At 48.3% G+C, this 19763-nt stretch overlaps 1 protein-coding gene across 10 annotated transcripts in view; it reads right to left on the reverse strand.

Annotated features, from left to right (window-relative positions):
• Positions 1-19763, reverse strand: part of WWC1 (WW and C2 domain containing 1) — a 172739-nt gene that overhangs the window by 45176 nt on the left and 107800 nt on the right. For all 10 annotated transcript variants that reach the window (XM_010358200.2, XM_010358199.2, XM_010358196.2 and 7 more), the window contains exons 6-11: positions 17807-17936; positions 15801-15947; positions 14467-14540; positions 10233-10475; positions 2891-2980; positions 925-1460 (exon numbers count right to left, since the gene is read on the reverse strand). In XM_010358200.2, the coding sequence (XP_010356502.2) occupies positions 925-1460; positions 2891-2980; positions 10233-10475; positions 14467-14540; positions 15801-15947; positions 17807-17936 (1220 nt within the window). The remainder of the gene's footprint in view (positions 1-924; positions 1461-2890; positions 2981-10232; positions 10476-14466; positions 14541-15800; positions 15948-17806; positions 17937-19763) is intronic.

Below are 19763 nucleotides of genomic sequence, written 5' to 3' on the forward strand. Positions count from 1 at the left end.
TGGCTCCCCTTCTATTTCCTTGCTCTGACCTCAGAGATTTTGCTCTTGCTTTTCCCAAGGCTGGCTCCATCTCACCATTCGAGATACCCTCAAATGTCATCTTCTTTCACAACCCAAGCTGCCCCGGCAGTCCCACCTCCAACCTGAAAGCCTGGATCACATTCCCTGTTTTATTTCCTTTGTAGTGCTTGTTTGGTTGCAGGTTCATTCCCTGTGCCTCCATCTGAACATAAGCTTCATGAGAACAGGGACCCTGTGTGTCTTCAACACAGAATCCTTAGTGACCAACCCAGTGCCTGACACACAGAATATCTGTTGAATGAATGGATAGATGAATCCATGTATATCCATTAGCACAGGATGACCTGACACTTAGTTTTTTTTTTTTTTTTTGATACGGAGTCTCGCTCTGTCGCCCAGGCTGGAGTGCAGTGGCTGGATCTCAGCTCACTGCAAGCTCTGCCTCCCGGGTTTACGCCATTCTCCTGCCTCAGCCTCCCAAGTAGCTGGGACTACAGGCGCCTGCCAACTCGCCCGGCTAGTTTTTTGTATTTTTTAGTAGAGACGGGGTTTCGGCGTGTTAGCTAGGTTGGTCTCGATCTCCTGACCTCGCGATCCACCCGTCTCGGCCTCCCAAAGTGCTGGGATTATAGGCTTGAGCCACCGCGCCCGGCCGACACTTAGTTTTATAAGGTGCTAAATGTCTGTTGGAGGACAGAATCTACTACCAAAAACCCTTCGCACAGGACCTCAAAAATACTGAGTTAATAAATATCCCACTGAATAAATATACTTGCCATACAAAGACCCAGCACACAGAAAGCAATCAGTAAATATAGACTAGAATAATCACTGGGGGTTCTGAGCACACAGTATCTCTTTCCCTCTTCCCGGTTCCCACCCTCTGGGCATGGTGCTCTCTACCTTGGCCCAGCTGCTTGCCCTCCGTTCCTGGTTCCTCCAGCCGGTATCTTTCTTGGGTGCTGTTACCAAGGCTCAGTTCACAAAGAGTGGCACTCAGCTCCGGGTCTTCAAACTCCAGGGAGTTGAGGAAAGCATCACCAGCCAGGAGGGGGTCAGCCATGAGAGGGGAACAGGGTGGGGAGGGGGAGGACAGAGAGGAACGTGGGGACAGGGAGGTCATGGACTTCGGGGTGCCAGACAGGGAACGCAGAGCCTGCAGGCGGCCACCTCCCTCTGCCTTCTGGGTCTTGGCCACCTCGTCCTCATGGATGGTGGTGATGCAGCCCGAGGGCCGGAAGCCGGTGGCTCCCTCCAGGAGCAGAAACTCCACCTTGCTCTGCAGCTCTGAGTCCAGCTGCTCAAAGGGGTCATAGTAGAGGTCAGTGAAGCTGGCTGAAGTGGAGGAGTCCAGGCTGGATGCAACCAGGGAGCCCCGGCTGGACGTGAGGGATCCGGGGCTGCTGCCTGAGGACAGGGACTGCATGCTGCTTGAGAGACTGGGATACCGGGAGGGGAAGGACAGTGAGATGCACACAGTGAAGAGGGCCCCCTGAGACCCTCTGCTGGGCTCTGGAAAGCACCATGATCTCACTAGACTTGCTTGGCAATCTCTAGGGTAGACCCTTCACCCCCATTTCATGGAAAACTGATACCCCAAGAAGGCCATATAATCAAGACATGGCAGAGCTGGGCTTTGGACTCAAGTTAGCTGCCTTAAAAGTTCAGTTTTTCCTCTAGATCTGTTTCCCAAAGCTCCAATTGGCTACATTGCATTTGTGTATTTTTTCATAGTTGAATCCACTATGAAATAAAAATTTCTTAATGTCTTTCTTGAAATCAACTCACTTTTTTTTTTTTTTTTTTGGAGACGGAGTCTCGCTCTGTCGCCCAAGCTGGAGTGCAGTGGCACGATCTCAGCTCACTGCAACCTCCGCCTCCTGGGTTTAAGCAATTCTCCTGCCTCAGCCTCCTGAGTATCTGAGACTATAGGCGCCCACCACCATACCTGGCTAATTTTTTGTATTTTAGTAGAGACGGGGTTTTACCATGTTGCCCAGGTTAGTCTCAAATGCCTGAGCTCAGGCAACCCACCCGCCTCAGCCTCCCAAAGTGGTAGGATTACAGGTGTGAGCCACTGCGCCCACCCCAACTCACTGTTTTAATATTTTAAAACATCTATCTTAAAAGAAAACTTTACATCCTAAGTGTAATTTGAAAAGCAGTATCACTTACTACAAAGAGAAGGCCACCATTAGAAAAAAATCGAATGAAACAAAATGTTGTTATTAGGTTCCAGTGACGCACTGTTGTTTACGGAGGCCCAGGCCTGAGGCTACTTTCTCTGCGTTGTACAGGCAGGTGGCAGTGTGAGTTTCCTAAGTCTTTTTTTTTCTTTTTGGAGATAAGGTCTGGCTCAGTTACCCAGGCTGGAGTGCCGTGGCACGATCTCGGCTCACGGTAAGCATCCTCCCAGGCTCAAGTCATCCTCCCACCTCAGCCTCCCGAGTAGCTGGGACCACAGGCATGCACCGCCACACCCGGCTAATTTCGTAGTTTTAGCAGAAATGGGGTTTCGCCATGTTGCCCAGGCTGGTTTCACACTTCTGAGCTCAAGCGATCCACCCACCTTGGCCTCGCAAAGTGCTGGGATCACAGGTGTGAGCCATGACACCCAGTCGAGTCTCCTAAGACTTCCTAGTACCTGCCTGGGGCCTTCTTTGTGCTATCCGTCCGGAGAGGTCAAGACCCCTATTCCTAGCCACACCAGGCCACGCCCGAGTCTGCTGACAATCCACTTGCTGTGCTTCTAAACGTCCACACTCAAGCCACGGAGGACAAGCGAAGGGTAGAGCCTGGGCTGGGACACTGGGGACACCCATGTCTGGCCATGCCCAGGGGATCAGTGGCCTCACCGCCCACCACTCACCTTTTCAGCTGAGAGTGCAGAGTTGCCACCTGCCGAGTGGCTTCCTCCAGTTCTCTCACCAGCTGGTTCCTCTTACTGTTTAACTTTAACCTGGAGGGAGAGGAAGCATGAGAGGGATGCCCTGAAAGGAAGCACAGGCATGCACTCTTACCCATGTACACCCAAACCCACAGGCACAAGAACTTTCTGCAAGCATTTGACCATGGCAACCAGGGAGCTAGAGCATCCACATACATTATAATCCTATGATAACTGCAGTATCACTCACCCACTATATATATATCAGGCACTCTGCTAGGAACCTTAGGACACTGCCTTAATTCAGTCACACAATAATGGTGCATAGTAAGAATGATTTCTACCACTTTACATAAGAGGAAATCGAGGCCCTTAGAGTTGTATAATTTACCTAAAGCTGTGGAATTAGTGGCAGAATTAGGATTTCACCCAACCATACCCTCCTTCTCTTCCTTCCTCCCTCTTTCATCTCATATTTACTGAGTGCCCATTTTGTACTGGACCCTTCCCATGGCACTGGGGATAAAGTAGTGAGTGAGCACAGTAGGACTTGTTTCTGTTCTTATGGGGCTTACACTCTACTGGGGAGAACCGATATTAAATAAATACTCAAATACCTAATTAACATAGTGTATGACAAGGTCCACGAAGAAAAAGTACACAAAGGTAGAAAAGAACACAAAAGGAGAGGCCCAATTTGAACTGGCAGGTAAGCCTTTTCCAGCCAAGTGAGTCTGTGGCTGAGACTGGCAGTGTGTACCCTGCCCTGTCCCCGGACCATTTTCCCAGCCTTCCCTGCAGCCGGGTGGGCAGGGCATATGACCAAGTTCTGACCAATGGGATATGAGCACAAGTAGTTAAGAAAAGTGGGTGTGTCTTCTTCACTGTCTCTTGCATGGACTCTCGTGGACTCAAAGGGGGAGGTGTCACACATGGAAAGAGCCTGGGTTCCTGAATGACCACATGGAAGGCTGCCTGTTAACCGGACATACCCAATTAAGACATTATACGGACAAGAAATAAGCCTGTTGTGTGAAGCCACAGAGACTTTGGGGGCTGTTTCTTGCAGCAGTTAGATTCCTGACTAGTAGAGAAATTTAAGGGTGGATAATGGACAGCAGTTTGCTAGGAAAAGTGCAGGAGGAAAGAACATTCCAAGTGGGGGCTTTAGCAGAGACCTTGTCATCTTGAGGTCACCATGACTGTGGGGAGGACAATGGGCAGGAGGCTGAAGACTGAACACAGGAAGGGTGGCTGTGAGGTGTAACCAAGATGGGGGAGGCTTGAGCAATGCAGAGACAGAGACAGTGCCTAGGCTGCAGGAGCGGGTGAGGCTGAGGGAGTAAATGGGAAAGACTCTGTGGTTACTGCTATGAGCACCCAAGTGGACCTGCAGATGGCATCTGCTAAGATGAGAAGGCTGAGGCAGGGGAACCCGGGGGACGAGAAGAGCTCTATTATGGCTATGTGGGTATGAACGCTGAACAGGTGGGCTGCTATGAAGGTCGGGGGGGCGGTCCCTATCAGATGGATCACCACCTGAATGAGATTACCATCTGCTCCGGTTTGATTTTTGTTCCCCTGAAATCCTACTCTGAAGTCCTAAGCCCCAGTACCTCCGAATGTGATTGTATTTGGAGATAGGGCTTTTAAGGAGTAATTAAGGTAAAATGAGGTCAGTAGGGCAAACTCTAATCCAGTATGACTGGTGTCCTTCTAAGAGGAGATTAGGGCACAGGCACGGGGGAAGACCATGTGAAACGGAGGGAGGAGGAGGCCATCTACAAACCAAGGGAAGAGACCTCAGAAGAAAGCAACCCCGCTGACATCTGATCTTGGACTTTTACCTTCCAGACTGTGAGAAAATAAATGTCCACTGTTTAAGTCACCCAGTCAGTCTGTGGTACGTTGTTATGGCAGCCTTAGCAGACTCATGCACCATCTTGGGGCAAAATACAGAATCGAAAACAAGGGAAGGTCTAGGACCAAGCTCTGAGTACATACAACATTCCGAGGTTGGGTAGACTGGCAACAGTCAGCAAAGGAGCTGGAGAGAATGGGACCAGAGAGTCGAGAGAAGTTAGTGGACGTGATGGAATGTCACAGAACCAGAAGCAAAGATTTTCACCCAGGCATGCCTGACACCAAAGCCCATTCAGTAAACTATCTCCCTGGAGGCAAATCCTTCTGTTTGGAAGAGACCTCTGGCTTTAGGACCATATGTCAGCCCCCACCTCTCCTGAAATCCCCCATGGAGGGCAGCTTGGGTGGACTCCAGGTGTGTCTTTGTCCCTGGAATGGCTCTCCAACCCCTGGAGTGGGTCCACTACAAAATAAAGGACCCTATCAAATAAGCCCGTGCCCTCACAAACTCATGACCTGGGCTGCTCTCGTCTGTCTACTAGACTAGTCTTTCTCAGCTTGTGGCCCACAGACTATCTGCATCAGAAAGTGGGGAGTGCTTATTGAAATGCACATTCCTGGGCCCTACTCTGACCTGCTGAATCAAGAAGCCCGGGGTAGGGCCCAGAAATCTCTCCTTTCATCAAGCCTCCCAGGTGATCTTTAGGCACACCAAGGTTTGCAAGCTGCCGCACTGCAGGGAGATGGCAGAGAGGCAGAGGCTGTGTCTTGCTCACTCAGCACCTAGCACCTAGTATAGTGCCCACCATGTAGACAGGCTCAATATTTGCTGAATGGATGACTTTTTCTCCAGATGAAGCAGGCAGAGTTTATGAGCTCTGCTGAAACACCTGCGTGTTATTATACATTCCATGGACAGGTGTGTACCACTGTTGGCCTCCATCCCCTCATGTCAACCTGCTGAAGAGGGGATGACTGACTAGCTGGTCCCTGGACTGGGAAGTGAACCTAGAAAGGGCTCATTTCCATGGAAAAGCCAAGTCATGCCATCCGTCTACCCACACACCCAAGCCCCTAGCACACGCCCCGCAGTAAAGACCAGAGCTTGCTCTAGACACAATGGAAAAGTGTTGAGGGGTGGGTCGGGCTTGTTACTGGGCAACTGAATCTGTGAAATTACAGAAAAGACAACAGGAGCAGCAGGCAGAGTGGCCTTGGCATGGTTCTTGGTCAGCTCAGTCCCTGGCACTGTTCTTCTAGAGTCCTGGCTGAGGCTGGGGTGGGGGTGCAGAGTGGGTTGACAGACAGAACCCGTAATGAACAAAATCCTTGACTTTCAACAGAATGAACAAGGTTGTGGAATCTCTTGACCCAGTATAAAAGGAAAGCTCAGGAACAGTTGAGGTCCAGGATCAAGGAGCAGCTGAGGCTCATCATTTTTACCGTGGTTTTCCTCTTCTCTGTGGGAGAAAAGCCACAGAGGTGTGGGCTGGGAGCAAATGTGGGTCCCCAATGAAGCCTCAACAGGATGATGAGGGGTCTGCAATGCACAGGTGCCGAGGCCACCTCCCAGTGGCATTGGGTTTTGCAGGATAGATGGCACACATGTGTGATGCCTGGCACACGCTGGGAGGCCAAGAACGCATCAAGCATGGAGGCAGGCAGAGGATCCAGAAGGTGGGGCTGGAGTCCCCACAAGCTGTAGCTCAGCACCTTGGGTGGTGGTTAAAAATGTAAGAACCTGGGCTGCATCTCAGGCCAGAAGAATCGGTCCCTGGGGTGGGGCCAGGGAGCCTGTGCACTAATGAGCATCCTGCATGACTGCACACCAGGTCTGGGGAGCAGTGGGGAAGGCCCTCGGGAAGGAGGGGGAGGCAGAGGGTAGGATGAGGTTTGTTCGGATGCCTGTGAGTCTGATTTGTGAGCGGGGTTTGGCAGGTCCTGCAGTCAGCCTCTCCTGGATGTGTCTATTCCTGTCCTCAAAGGCACCTTGAATGCGAGGCTGTCGTGTAAAGATGAGGAGCATAATAATCTCATTTTGAGAGAGAGAGAATAGAGAAAGAGGAGCAAGGGGAGAAAGAGAGAAACAGAGACACTAAAAATAAAGATACACACACATGAGAAACAAAGAGAGAAGGGAAACAGAATACCAGAGTCGGAAGGATGAACACAGACAGACACACATGGAGCTGGAAGGAAACAGCTGCAGACACAAAGACAGCTGGGGCGGCTTTCCCGTCTCCCCACTGTGGGAGACCCACAGCCATGAGCATGGTACGCCATTCCTGTGGGCTTCCTCCTTAGACTCCTTTTAGGGCACACGTGGCTGCCTGCCTGCATGCGCTCCAGCTTCCCTACCACTGCATTTGCCCCAAGTACTCTCCTACCAGGCCCTCCGAGCTGCCCGCTCAGCAGCTGCAGTGGAGTGGAGGTTCTGGCCTCCCTGTACTAGCTATGTGAACTCACTACTCCAGAGGAGCCAGCAGACCTTTGAAAGATGGGGTTGAAGGCAACAACAGAAGGCCTTCTGAGTGGCAAGCACCCTAAAGTGAGCACAGCCTCTGGGGCTAGCAAACCTGTGGTCTTCTAATCCCAGCTCTGGCACTTAGGGATCTCGGGTGAGCCTCATCTTTCCTCATTTGTAAAATGGGGATTAACCTCAGGGTTCCTGGGAGGTTTAAATGAGATTTTATAGGCTACCGCCTGGCACAGGATGGGAGCTTCTACATGTGGTATATCTTAGGGGTTCCTAAGAGCCTCCAATTCGAGTTTCAAGAAACCAACAATTTTACAGAAGGGAAAAGCCTGGTCTAACTGCCTGCCTTCAGACCATACATGTATTTAATGTAATTACAGTAAATCCTCAACATTGTAGATAGGTTCTTGCTAACTGCAACTTTAAGTAAAATGATGTACATCAAGTTATCAAATAATGTCATTTTTTAATAAAGTTGATGGAGCTGGGTGCAGTGGGTCACGCCTATAATCTCAGCACTTTGGGAGGCCAAGGCAGGTAGCTCACCTGAGGTCAGGAGTTTGAGACCAGCTTGTCCAGCATGGTGAAACCCCATTTCTACTAAAATACAAAAATTAGCTGGGTGTGGTGGCGCGCACTTGTAATCCCAGCTACTCGGGAGGCTGAGGCAGGAGAACTGCTTGAACTTGGAAGGCAGAAGTTGCAGTAAGCCGAGATGGTGCCACTGCACTCCAGCCTGTGTGACAGGGCAAGACTCCATCTCGAAAAAAATAGAAATAAAACATAAAGTTGATGGAAAAAAATTGGTTTCATTGTATGTAGTTTTGCTTAAAGTCACAGTTTTCCAAGAACCTACTAACAAATGTTAAGTGAGGACTTAATGTATCCTGCTTTTTCCCTATTAGGCAAGTGATATCCAAATTGGTCAATGACTTGCTCAAAGTCAGCAAGTGAGAAGCGTGTTCCTTTCGACCTAACAAAGAGTGAAGCTGCCATAAGTCTGTTCTCTTCAGCTGCTGGCTGTGGGGACAATGAATAGCTAAGGGCTTCCCAGTGGCAATTATAGGGTCTGGGAGCAAGTGAGCGACCCAGGGAATGGGTATAAAGACCAGGAGATATACACAGAGGCCTAGTAAGGATCTGCCTAGGCCAGCTAACCATTTATTCTTTCAACAAACACTAAAGGCATGTGGGCATATAGACACAGGCCTTATCCCCAAAGCACAAAATCCCAGAGAAAGCATAATGGAGTCATGGTGCTAAAGAAGACTTGTAGCAAGGTGCTTCCAAGGACTGCAGAACACCAATTATTCAAGCTCTGTCCTTCTCCTTCTCCCACCAACGGGTAGTGGGTCAGGGCTAATCAGCTGCTGCTGCCAATGAAGAATGGAAGAGAGGAAATGGATACACTTTGGACATCACTGCTAGCAGTTCTAAGCAACTAGTGGGGAGAGATTCCCGCCATCAACGAGTCAAGAGAATCTCTGAAGCCATGGGAAGCTAGGCGAGAACTTGGTGAACCTGATCCACCTGGCACCATGCCATGTGCAAGTGGGGCTCACTCAATTGCTAGGATGGTACTGCAGGCTGAGCGCCTTAGAGCTTGAAGGCTCCCTGGAAGACCCATGGTGGGGTGACAGAATGAGCACAGACAGGCATCTCTAGGACTCCCGACTGCTTCAAATGAGGCACTAGGCACGTTTACTTGCTTCATAAGCTGGGCTTCTTCCTCTGATTTCACTAGAAAAAGGAATTCCCTTGCTCATATTCCAAACACACACCACACACATACACTTGAAAATCACCAGCTTCACTTCTAAGCTCCTTAGGGGCAGGGACCTTGCTGAATAAAGGCTCCTGGGGAAAAAATGGTGAAAATAACTATAATAGATTTAAAGGTCATGGGGCAGCGACCATGTCTTGTTAATTTCTGAATCCCCCAAACTGCCTTGCACACACAGTCTGTGCAGCAAAGGGTTTCTCACATGAATGAGTAAACATTGGCTGATGAACAGAACGAATGAATGAACTTGAAGCTGGAGAGCGTAAAGCCTGTGGTGAACACAGTGTTGCATTTGGTGCAGTGTGGGTGTGGAGGTTGGTGGGAACACTGAAGGAAATAAACAAAGACAATGTCTATGATAAGGTCTAAATTAGAGAATATAAACCAGTGGCTTTTAGGTTATATCAGGCCCATAGATGAGGCTGATTTGCATTTTTTGAAAAAAACTTCTGGATTAGTTCCCAATATTTAAAAATAAAAAATCCAAACGACTCTTTTGTTTGAAGTACAGGCAGCTCTGGCAGCCCGAGGCCTGTACTCCCATTTGCTGCAGCAGACAGACAGCACCTGCTCTAGACCAGTGGGGTCTGTGCACTCTGGTCTGACACAGACCACTGCCAGGTGGGTCTCCAGCATTTCTGTGACCTGCTTGGCTCCTATAAGCATGCCAGTTTGCAACTCCCACCCAGAATAGTGTTTTTCAAACTGCAAACTGCAACCCCTTACCTAGCATGGGGTGAAATCAATTTGGTGAGTCATGAACTGCACGAAACAAAATGCAATAGAAGAGAGAAAACATCAGAGGAACATCACAGGTAGAAAGAGCAGGCACTGTTTTGTGAACCTTGTATCAGGTCACAGTATAAAATGTGCATCACTGTCAAAAAACTGGAAAATGACTGCTTTAAATTATATAGAGTTATGTGGCTTAATTGAGTCAGAAGATACATTTTGAACACCTGCACCTAAGCAGACTTTTTGGTAGCATGATTCACCATGCAAAGTACCAGGGTAGCTGGTGCACTGGATGGCGAATCATCTTTCCTGATTTCCTATGTCGGCAATCTGAGAGATTTCTGAACTCAGCGTGCTCAGGGTGGAGCCCAGGGACCTGGAGCCCCCTCATCTTTCCGCCATCTGGGGGCTGAGGACAGACTGCCAGTGAGAGAAGAGTCCTACACACCCTGGGACCCCAGCCCCACCTCTCGGTCAGTGCCTTGCTCTGGGTGTCCCGGGCTGCTTGCAGGTCCTTTTCCAGCCGCTTCCGGGCCATCTCCAGCTGCTCCACCTCCCCCTGTGTCCACTTGCGGGGGCTGATGAAGCGCATCTCCTTTAGCAGCTCCTCCTTCTCGTTGATGAGGATCAGCCGGTCCCTCTCTGAGTCCAGCACCCCAGGCCAGGCCTCACTGCCAAGCTTGGCCAGCTGGATCTTCAGGTTGGCGATCCTGGGGGCCAAGAAAGCAAGCATGACTGGTGTGCCTAATGGCACTGCGGGAACAGGAGACGTTATGAAGAAACAGACATCTCAGAGCAATCTTTGACAGTTGCTGTCTTCCTTTGATCAGCACGTCATCTCAAGGAACCTATTTTTTTCTAAACAAACACATGTGGGTGTCTACCATGTGCCAGTGAGGAAGTAGGCTCTGCAGGGATGGGGTGCAGACATGAACAAGGTAATGTCCTTGCCCTGTTCCTGGTACAACAGAGATGTGAATTCATCACCAGGCACTAACCTCTTACCACTGGCTGTGTGGCCTTGGGCAAGTTGCTCAGCTCTCTGAAGGGAATAACAAAAGCCCTTTCCTCATGCCATTTTGGTGAAAGTTTTATGATATAATCTGTAACCTGCAAAGCACTGTACTTGGCACATAGTAAGTCCTCACTACTGTTGTTATGACCTGGCGTGACCACTTATTAGGTACGTTAACATTGGGCCAATTCCCTAGGCCATAAAGATAAGAAAAACGCATTCATCAGAATGATTGGGAAGGGTGTCTGGCACATAGCAAGTACTGAGTCACTGGCAGTTCTGGACCACTAAGACTACAACTACTGACCACATATTCTCAAGTCAGAGAGAGGTAGTGGCACTGTGTGAACAACCGTGGATTTGGGGTCAAAGGCCTGGAGTTGGAGTCCTGGCTCGCTCTGTCCTTCCTGATGGAAGGGACCGTTTCTCAAGAAATCATTTTGGTATCACAAGCTTCTAGCACAGTGACTGGTATACTGCAGGCACTAAATAACAGTTAAAGGAAAGAGCTGGCAGCCTTATCCCTTCACTGCTCTAAGACTCAGTATCTTCATCTACAAGGCAGAGATGATATGTTACCTATAGGGTGGGTTATGTGAGAACACAGCATTAAGAGCCCTTTATACATTGCCAGGTGTTACATAGACCCTCGGTATTATTATCATTGGGTCAAAATAAGATTCACAGTATAACAACGAATACTGCTACAAATAGCTAACAACAATCATGACATCATCCTTTAGGACTTGGCCTCTGCAAAGTACCATCAGCTCTCATGCCCTGGCCACCCCACCCCTAAAGGGTAAGATAGGAGTTTGTTCACCCAGTTGGACAGATGCCCAGGGAGGATATGATGCACCTAAGACTGCAAATCATAAACGTGGCCCATACTTGTTGAGACCAGAGGACTGTGAACTCCCAGTTCAATCTTACCTGCAGACAATGTGGCCCGTTTCTTACTTTATCAGAACACTGCTAGGGACAAAATTCACCATGATATGTAGCAAAAATTCCACGTAGAGAAACCTAGCTAGATTTGCTTGTTCCCCAGCCAAGTATCCCAGGAGGAATTCTTACACACATGACCCTTGACTTCTGCAGGGGATTGGTTCCAGGACCTCCCCCAGATACTAAAATCCATGGATGCTCAAGTGCTTTATATAAAATGGCACAGTGTTTGCATATAACCTATGCACATCGCCCTGTATACTTTAAATCATCTCTAGATTACTTATAATTCCTAACACAATGTAAATGCTATATAAATAGTTGTTACACTATATTTAAAAATTTGCATTATTTTTAATTTTTTTTTCCTGGATACTTTTGATCCTTGGTTGAATCCCTGTGGGTAAGAGGACTGACTGTAGTTAGTTATTTAAATTTATATTCATGTATACAGTAATCTATTAAGATTGGCTTTGAGACAACTTTGTAGCTGCTGTTCTCCAGTACTTTGAGAATGAAATGGTATGGTAAGGCCTGGCAGAGGTTCCACCATACGCAGGACATTGGGAAGTGATGGATGATTTATTGGATGTACTTTCTCTTTCCCTATGCCAATGCTCCTTAAATTTCGGGCCTTACATCCTTTTAAGAATCTGATAAAAACAACTAGTCTCTCTTCTCAGAAACGCATGTGTGACAAAACTTGACATCCAATGATCAGACTCTCCTTGCGTTACTGACACCTCCCTTCCCCTCTTTCAAGTCCTGCAGCTTGCTTTCCCATTGAGCAAGCTGCTCTGTCCTTTACACTACAATGAGCTTCGGCAGAAGGGGGAAGCAAGAGGCTGGATAAAGTCAGATGAGCTAGGAAGCTCTGTGATGAGAAGTCTAATGGCTCAACTCCAGAGGGAACACTGCAGTCCTTTAGTGTCTCTAGGACTGACCATGTAAGATAGGCATTCCTGCAGGATGGAACAGATCCAAGGTTCAGAGTGGTCCCCTTCAGAGAGGACAAGAAGTGGCTGTCCAAATACAGAGGTCTTGCTGTTTTGCTGGACCCCTGGGGGAGCTGAAATAGTACATAGGACATCTGTTTCTTTCTACCTGACCAGTATTCAATTCGTTCTTCTTTTGCTAATAATATTCCAATTTGTCTTTGGGAAACCACTCCTTTCGTACTTTCAAGTCACCTGGTTCCCATACAGCTGACCCTTCACAGCGCTGGAAACATGACACATGCCTAGATCTTTAGAGAATTCCAATTTTGCCCACCCCTAGCTGTCCTGTAACAATGCTTGGTTCACCCAAAAAAGGCAGGGAGTCTCAAACCCAAGGCTAGTTAAAACTATTGGGAAAGGTAGGTCCCCTTTCTGCAGGGATTGCTAACCTGGTAGTGTGTAAGCTCCAAATTGCTGGGAGTTAGTTGCCTTGTCACTTTGACAGGAAAGTCTGCTATAGAGTAAAGCCAACATAAAGGCAAGCAGGGTGAAGAAAGGGAGAAAGACTGAGTCTGTGTAATATCATCTGAGTCTCTGGATCCAGCTGTGCCTGAAACTAGGTATCTCAGGACTTTGGAGTTAAATAAGACAATACATTCCCTTTTTTGCTTTCTCTGGTTTCTATCAGATTTCTGTCATTTCCGCAAAGAGTTCTACTATTCACACAGAATTGGCAGAGGGGCAGAGCTGGGCACTGCCATACTTCACCTGGCCTGGCTGAGAAGGTCCACAGGCTAGACAACTTAGTCTAGGAAGGAATGGATGCAATGTGCCTGGCTTCCATCCACAGCACAATGCCCAGGGCATTCTTTGCCAGTAACGCTGGCTCAGAGTACAGAAAGATCATGAACTTGAAGCCCGATTGTCCAGGGTTCAAATTCTGCCTCTACCATCTGGAATAGTCATGAAATGTCTTGGTCTTACCTTTTTCCTCTCTAACATGGAGATAATAAGAGAGACCCTGTGCTATAAGGTAGCTTTTAAAATTAAATGAGAAGATGTATGCACAAATGTTTCAGTACAATAAACAGTCTCAGCCAAGTGTAGTGGGGCATGCCTATAATCCCAGCCACTCAGGAGGCTGAGGTGGGAGGATCGATTAAGGCCAGGAGTTCAAGACCAGCCTGAGTAACAAAGTGAGACCCTGTCTCTAAAAAAGAAAACAAAGTAATTAAAAAAAAAATTTGTTTAGGCCTATAACAGATGCTCTAAAAATGTCAGCTTTGATTATTATTTTGATTTTATTTGTGGTAGTGGAACCTGACTGCTTAGGGTTCGGCGAAGCCACAGAACATCTAAATCCCAGAGGTCTATACTGCTTAAAAGCCCAGCTTGCTCCCAGCTGTGCAGGAGACACTGAAGCGGGTAGTGTCCATAATCTTTTTAGCCTGTTGCTGAAACTCCAGTTGTGCTCCTTCAAACCAAAATGCTTATAGGATCATGGGAAAGCCTTGGTTACAGAAATCAAGACAGGCAAGTGGGAAGATAACTCGGCTTTGCGATTAAACAGATCTGGGTTCAAAGCATAGTTCCACTCTATCTTATGAAGTGTCCTGGGTGAGTCATTTCCTCTCTCAATTTCAGAGAGGATGAAAATATAAAGATGATAATAACTATCTTCATAATCTTTGTGAAGATTAAAGAAGACGAAGTGTGTGAAAAGCCAAACACAGAGCGGGCATTCTACAATAGTAGTTATTATTTTTGGAACCATCCTGCCCCTAGCCCCAGCCCAATTACCTTCTTTTAGCCTCTTCATATCGAAGGCGCAATCTGACCTTCTCTGCCAACTGATTGTTGCTGTTGATGCTGAACTGGAGGAGAAGAACGAAGTCAGGAATTATATGGCTGTTGTGGCCGGTGCTGAGTTGGTTTCAAGGGCTCATGAGAGACTTGGCAGCTTGAGGGGGCAGTAGCCAAGAAAAGCCCCCGCTGATGGGGCTGGCGGTGCAGATCGCAGGGAAGCTGGTGAAGCAAAAACACTTTCCTCCCTTCAGGCCACGGGAAGAGCCGTACACTCAGACATCGATCACTTTGAAAACAGAAGCCAAAGGCCCAGAACATCATCTTGCAGTCCCCAATGGCTTGGCTTGGTGCCAATTCAAGCCACAGAAGCGTGGAGGACAGTTGGTGAGGAGGAAACAGGGATTGCCAATATCAAGAAAGCCATTCTGGGGGCACTGGGGAGGGGATCCATAGAAAACTCAGAGAGGCTGCAGTCAGGAGTGAAACACTGGGTAGGTGGGGAGAAGACCCCAGCACTCACAAAGAGGGGTACAGTTCCTTTACAAATACTTTGGCCTGCAGATGGCTAGTAGCTGGACACATGGTGGTGTGGGGAAGGAAGGGACAGCCTCTTTTGCTGTGCTAGTCTGTTACGAGCAGCAAGAGGCTACAAGGCTCACCGGTCACCCTTGGACAAGTGGGAAGACAGCTATGGAACTCAGCTATGCCACAGAGGCTGGAAGGCGGATTCGTTCAATGTTGCTGGCTCTAGTAAAACAAAAGCTCTCCAAGAGTTACGAGGCACCGTGGGTCAGCCCTACTCTAACCTTTTCCTGAGCCACATCTGGACAGCGCTTTCACTATTCATAACTAGGACTGGACTGAGCTTAGGAACTGGGAGTCAAGCAGCTGCCTGAAAGCTGCATGCATTGTTTTGAGACTAACAGGAGGAAAATATCCTCTGCTGTCCAGTTGGGGAAAGAAAAATGGAAACGGAACTGCAAAATAGTATGAAAAAAACCAAACCAAAACAGAACGCAGAGAAAGACATTTTGTCCTTTAAATATGCTTTCTGTACAGCATTAAGAGACACTAGCACCTGGCCAGGCAATATTAAGGGCCATAGTGTTCGTCACTGCAGGCTTTTCCTCCACGGCATCACATCATATCCTCCTGGGGCCAGGAGGTCTGTAAGAGAACAGAGCTCCAGAGGGCTGAGGCAGCAGCCAGCCCCGCAGAGAGCCCCTGGCCAGCTCCCTGGTGAGCCATGAGAAGGCAGGTGCCCACTACAGCAGCTTCACAGCTGCCATCCTGTGGAAGGCCCCCAGCATCCTGCCCTGTCTACTCACGCTTCCTGAGATGTCTGTCTGGGAGCTCACGTCCAGGTACTGTTTCGGCAGCGGGAAACTCGAACTCTCCAGAGAGCTGCTGCTGGACCACAGGTCTGAGTGAGACCCCCTGTCAGTGCGGAAGCCGTCCTTCAACATGGCAAGGCTCTGAAGGAAGGGAGAGCAGGGTTAGTGACGCGCCTTCCCAGGAGGGAGCTCTGGATCTGTCATGCTCCCCGTGCTTCCCTCTCTACCCTCCCTTAATTTAGGAACCCATGCCCTCCCCAGACATCCTACTGATCCTGTGATAGAGAGCTAGCACTGAGTGGGTCCTTGCTGTGTGCCAGGTTCTGTGCTGGGCCTATGACGTAGGAGAAACTGGTGTGGATGCCGACTCTGGAGCCACACTGCCCTAGTTGGAACCGCTGCTTTGCTGCTTCCCAGCTGTGTGACTTCACCTAGCTGAATAATCTCTCTTTGCCTCAATTTCCTCTCCTGTAAAATGAGAATAATTGGCTGGGTGCTCATGCCTGTAATCCCAGTGCTTTCAGAGGCCAAGGTGGGAGGATCACTTGAGGCCAGGAATTCAAGATCAGCCTGGGCAACATAGCGGGACCCCCATCTCTGAAAAAAAAAAAAAATTTTGCTGGATGTGGCGGTGCATGTCTGTAGTTCCAACTACTCGGGAGACTGAGGTGGGAGGATTGCTTGAGCCCAGGAGTTCGACGCTGCAGTGAGCTATGACTGTGTCACCGCACTCCAGCCTGGGCAATAGAGCGAGACCCTGGTTCTTAAAAAAAAAAGGGGGTGGGGGTGGGAGAATCACAGGTCCTATCTCACAGGGCAATCATTTTGATTAAATGAGATTAAACGAGATGACAAGTGAATACAGCCCATACTCAACAACTGTCAGCTTTACCAGAGTCTCACTGAATCCTGACAATAGTCATGCAAAGAATGACCTATGATTATCCCCAGTTTATTGATGAGAAGCTGGCAATTGACCAAGGTAAGATTTGGACCTGGTCTATCTGGCTTAAGGCTCTGTGATCTCAACCACTAATCAGAACAGGAACACGCCTCACTGTCCATGAGTTCCTCATCTAAATGTTTTCACTCGGCTGCTGTCCTGGGCGGGAGCTTCAAAACTGTTCTGTTTGTCATAGAGCATACAGCTTCCTCCACTAAGTCATTTATAGCATCTCTGAGGACTCCTAATCTGCCAGTGAAATATCTGAGGTCAGGGTGGTTCCTGGAAGGGGAGGTGATATGTATAGGGGATAAGAGAATGGGTCTGTGAGTCAGGGGTTCACAGGTTTGAATCATGGCTCTAGCTTCCTCTCTGAGTTGTACAGTCTTTTTTCTGTAGGATGGGGATAAACTCGGGTTGATTTAAGAGATGAGACATGATACATGCAAAAGTCTTGGCATAATCACCTGGTACATTACATAATATCTATTATAATTTGTTCAGTTCCCAGCATAGAGGCAGAACACACAATGAAATGCTTATAGAGATGCTACATTTTGATGTCAAAGGTTAATGATGTTGAAACCACCTCTCTCCATTTGATTCTTTGAAAAATAAGTCAGAGGCCAGGTGTGCTGGGTCATGCCTGTAATCCCAGCACTTTGGGAGGCTAAGGTGGGAGAATCACTTGAGCCCAGGAGTTACCAAGACCAGCCTGAGCCACACAGCAAGACTCCCTCTATTAAAAAATAAACGTTAAAAAAACAAAGAAAAAATAAGTCAGGTAATTAGAGCTAGCGGCAAGGATGTGGCCTTTGGACTAGGCCAGATGACTTCCAAGTCTGCCATTTACACTAGCTGTGTGACCTTATGCAAGTCACTTAATGCTTCTGAGCCTCCACGTCCTCCTCTATGAAATGGAACCAAAACCCCAGGAAGACTGGTAATGAGAACTGAGCAATGTGTGTACCATGTAGAAATAGTCCATGTAAGACTGGCATACAGGAAAACTCAGGAGAAATCAAGATGGCACCCACATCAACAGGAACTTGCATACCTTAATGAGATCTTGCTTTTCCTTTTCCCCACAGGTAATAGCCTTTTTGATGGCTTTTGTTTCTCTCAAGACAGCCTGAGCTTCATCCAGTTTGTAGCTGCCCTGAGCATCAGACATTTTCTTATCGATTCTAGGAGACAGTTAATGGGAAAGGTCAGCCTTAGATAGGGTGAGGGACAGGGTCTCCCCAGGGGAAAAGCACAGACCACAGGACTTCAGTTCCTTAAGAAGGCCCCTCCCTCTGTCCTGCTAATCCTGCCTCCCTAGGTCCCCACTTGTGGGATAAGGCATAGAAGGTCCCGGGCTGGGCATGGTGGCTCACACCTGAAATCCCAACACTTTGGGAGGCCAAGGCAGGTGGATCACTTGAGGTCAGGAGTTCAAGACTAACCTGAGGAACACGGTGAAACCCCGTCTCTACTAAAAGTACAAAAATTAGCCGGGCATGGTGGCACGTGCCTGTAATCCCAGCTGCTTGAGAGGCTGAGGCATGAGAATTGCCTGAACGCGGGAGGCAGAGGTTGCAGTGAGCCGAGATCACGCCACTGCATTCCAGCCTGGGAGACAGAGCAAGACTCTGTCTCAAAAAAAAGAAAGAAAGAAAAGGAAAAAAAAAAGGCAGAGAAGGTTCCTATTATACAGCCAATGCGTGGGGGTGCAGAAGCAACATTGCTTGTGAAGTCAGTGTCCTCTAAACATCAGCTCTTACGGGAAACCTTTCCTGATTACGTCCCTGGCTCCTCCAGGCTGGGTAGCGGCTTCCCATATACATCACACATAGCTGTGACTCTGCAGTCGTGACATTGTGTGACAGTTTATGTATTACAGTTTATGTGGTAGCATCTTTGACTTGACTCTGGAAGGCTTGGGAACAGGAGGCAGAGTTGAACATGTTTGTCTCATTCTTTTTTGGAGGGAGGGCAGGCTGTCCTGTGCACTGTATGATGTTTAGCAGCCTCCCTGGCCTTACCCCACAAGATGCTGTTGGTACCCTCACCCTGAATGGTGACGACTGAAAATATCTCCAAGTATTACCTAATGTCCGTTGAGGGAGAGGGAGCAAAATCATGCTGGTCAAGAACCACTGTCTTTAATAAGCATGTGTTGAGCTAATGAACACAATGACGAAAAGGACAGAAGGATGAAAAACTCCCAGCCCTACTACCCATTAGTAGGATGATCCTGGGGTCATCTCTCAAATACACAGAGCCTCGGTTTCCTCCTCTAAAAAGCCTGGAAAATGTTATCCGCCTAACCCATATTCATGGAGTTGTCAGGAACATCAAATGGAATACAGGATGGAAAATCTTGTGATAAACCAGGAATTACTGTACAAACATAAGGGATTAAGATGCTTCTAGCCTGGAGAGCTTATTGGCTTATCCAGGCCTTACATACAGGTTCATTTTGATGGGGGAAAAATAAAAAAAAAAAAAAAGCGGGGGGGTTCTCCTGATGTAGTTTTCTGAAGGCCAAACCAAACCCGACAGGCAGGGGTGAGCTTCTGAAGAAGGAGGGCCCAGGTGTCAAAAAGGTTCTGGGGGCAGAGATGCATTTTAACTACATCACACTTTCGCCAAAGGCTAGGCCTGAGGCTTCAGTCCAAGGTGGAGAAAAAGGAGTTTTACAGTCTGCGGGAACACCACAAACTCATTATTTCAGCATGAGAAACTGCTCACAGGCACTCCTTTGTGGTTTTCTGCTACAGGCCAAACTGTCCTGGGCTAAAAATAACCCTCATGGGGAATCCTGAGCACGAGCAGGTTTTCATCCTGGCCTCATCGTCTGTGCCTCCAAGCAGAGGAGAGAGCAGGCATGGAGCGAGGTCTCAACACAGCCTCCCTCTGCGGTTACTTCAGCCTCCATGGAGAGAAAACAAAGCCCCGTTTATGTCTCCCCACTAAAAATAGCCTGTCTATTCCTTTCCAGGACTCAGGCCTGGGCAGGCCTATCAGGT

Source organism: Rhinopithecus roxellana, chromosome 3, assembly GCF_007565055.1.
Source record: "Rhinopithecus roxellana isolate Shanxi Qingling chromosome 3, ASM756505v1, whole genome shotgun sequence".
In the NCBI taxonomy this organism is placed as follows: domain Eukaryota; kingdom Metazoa; phylum Chordata; class Mammalia; order Primates; family Cercopithecidae; genus Rhinopithecus; species Rhinopithecus roxellana.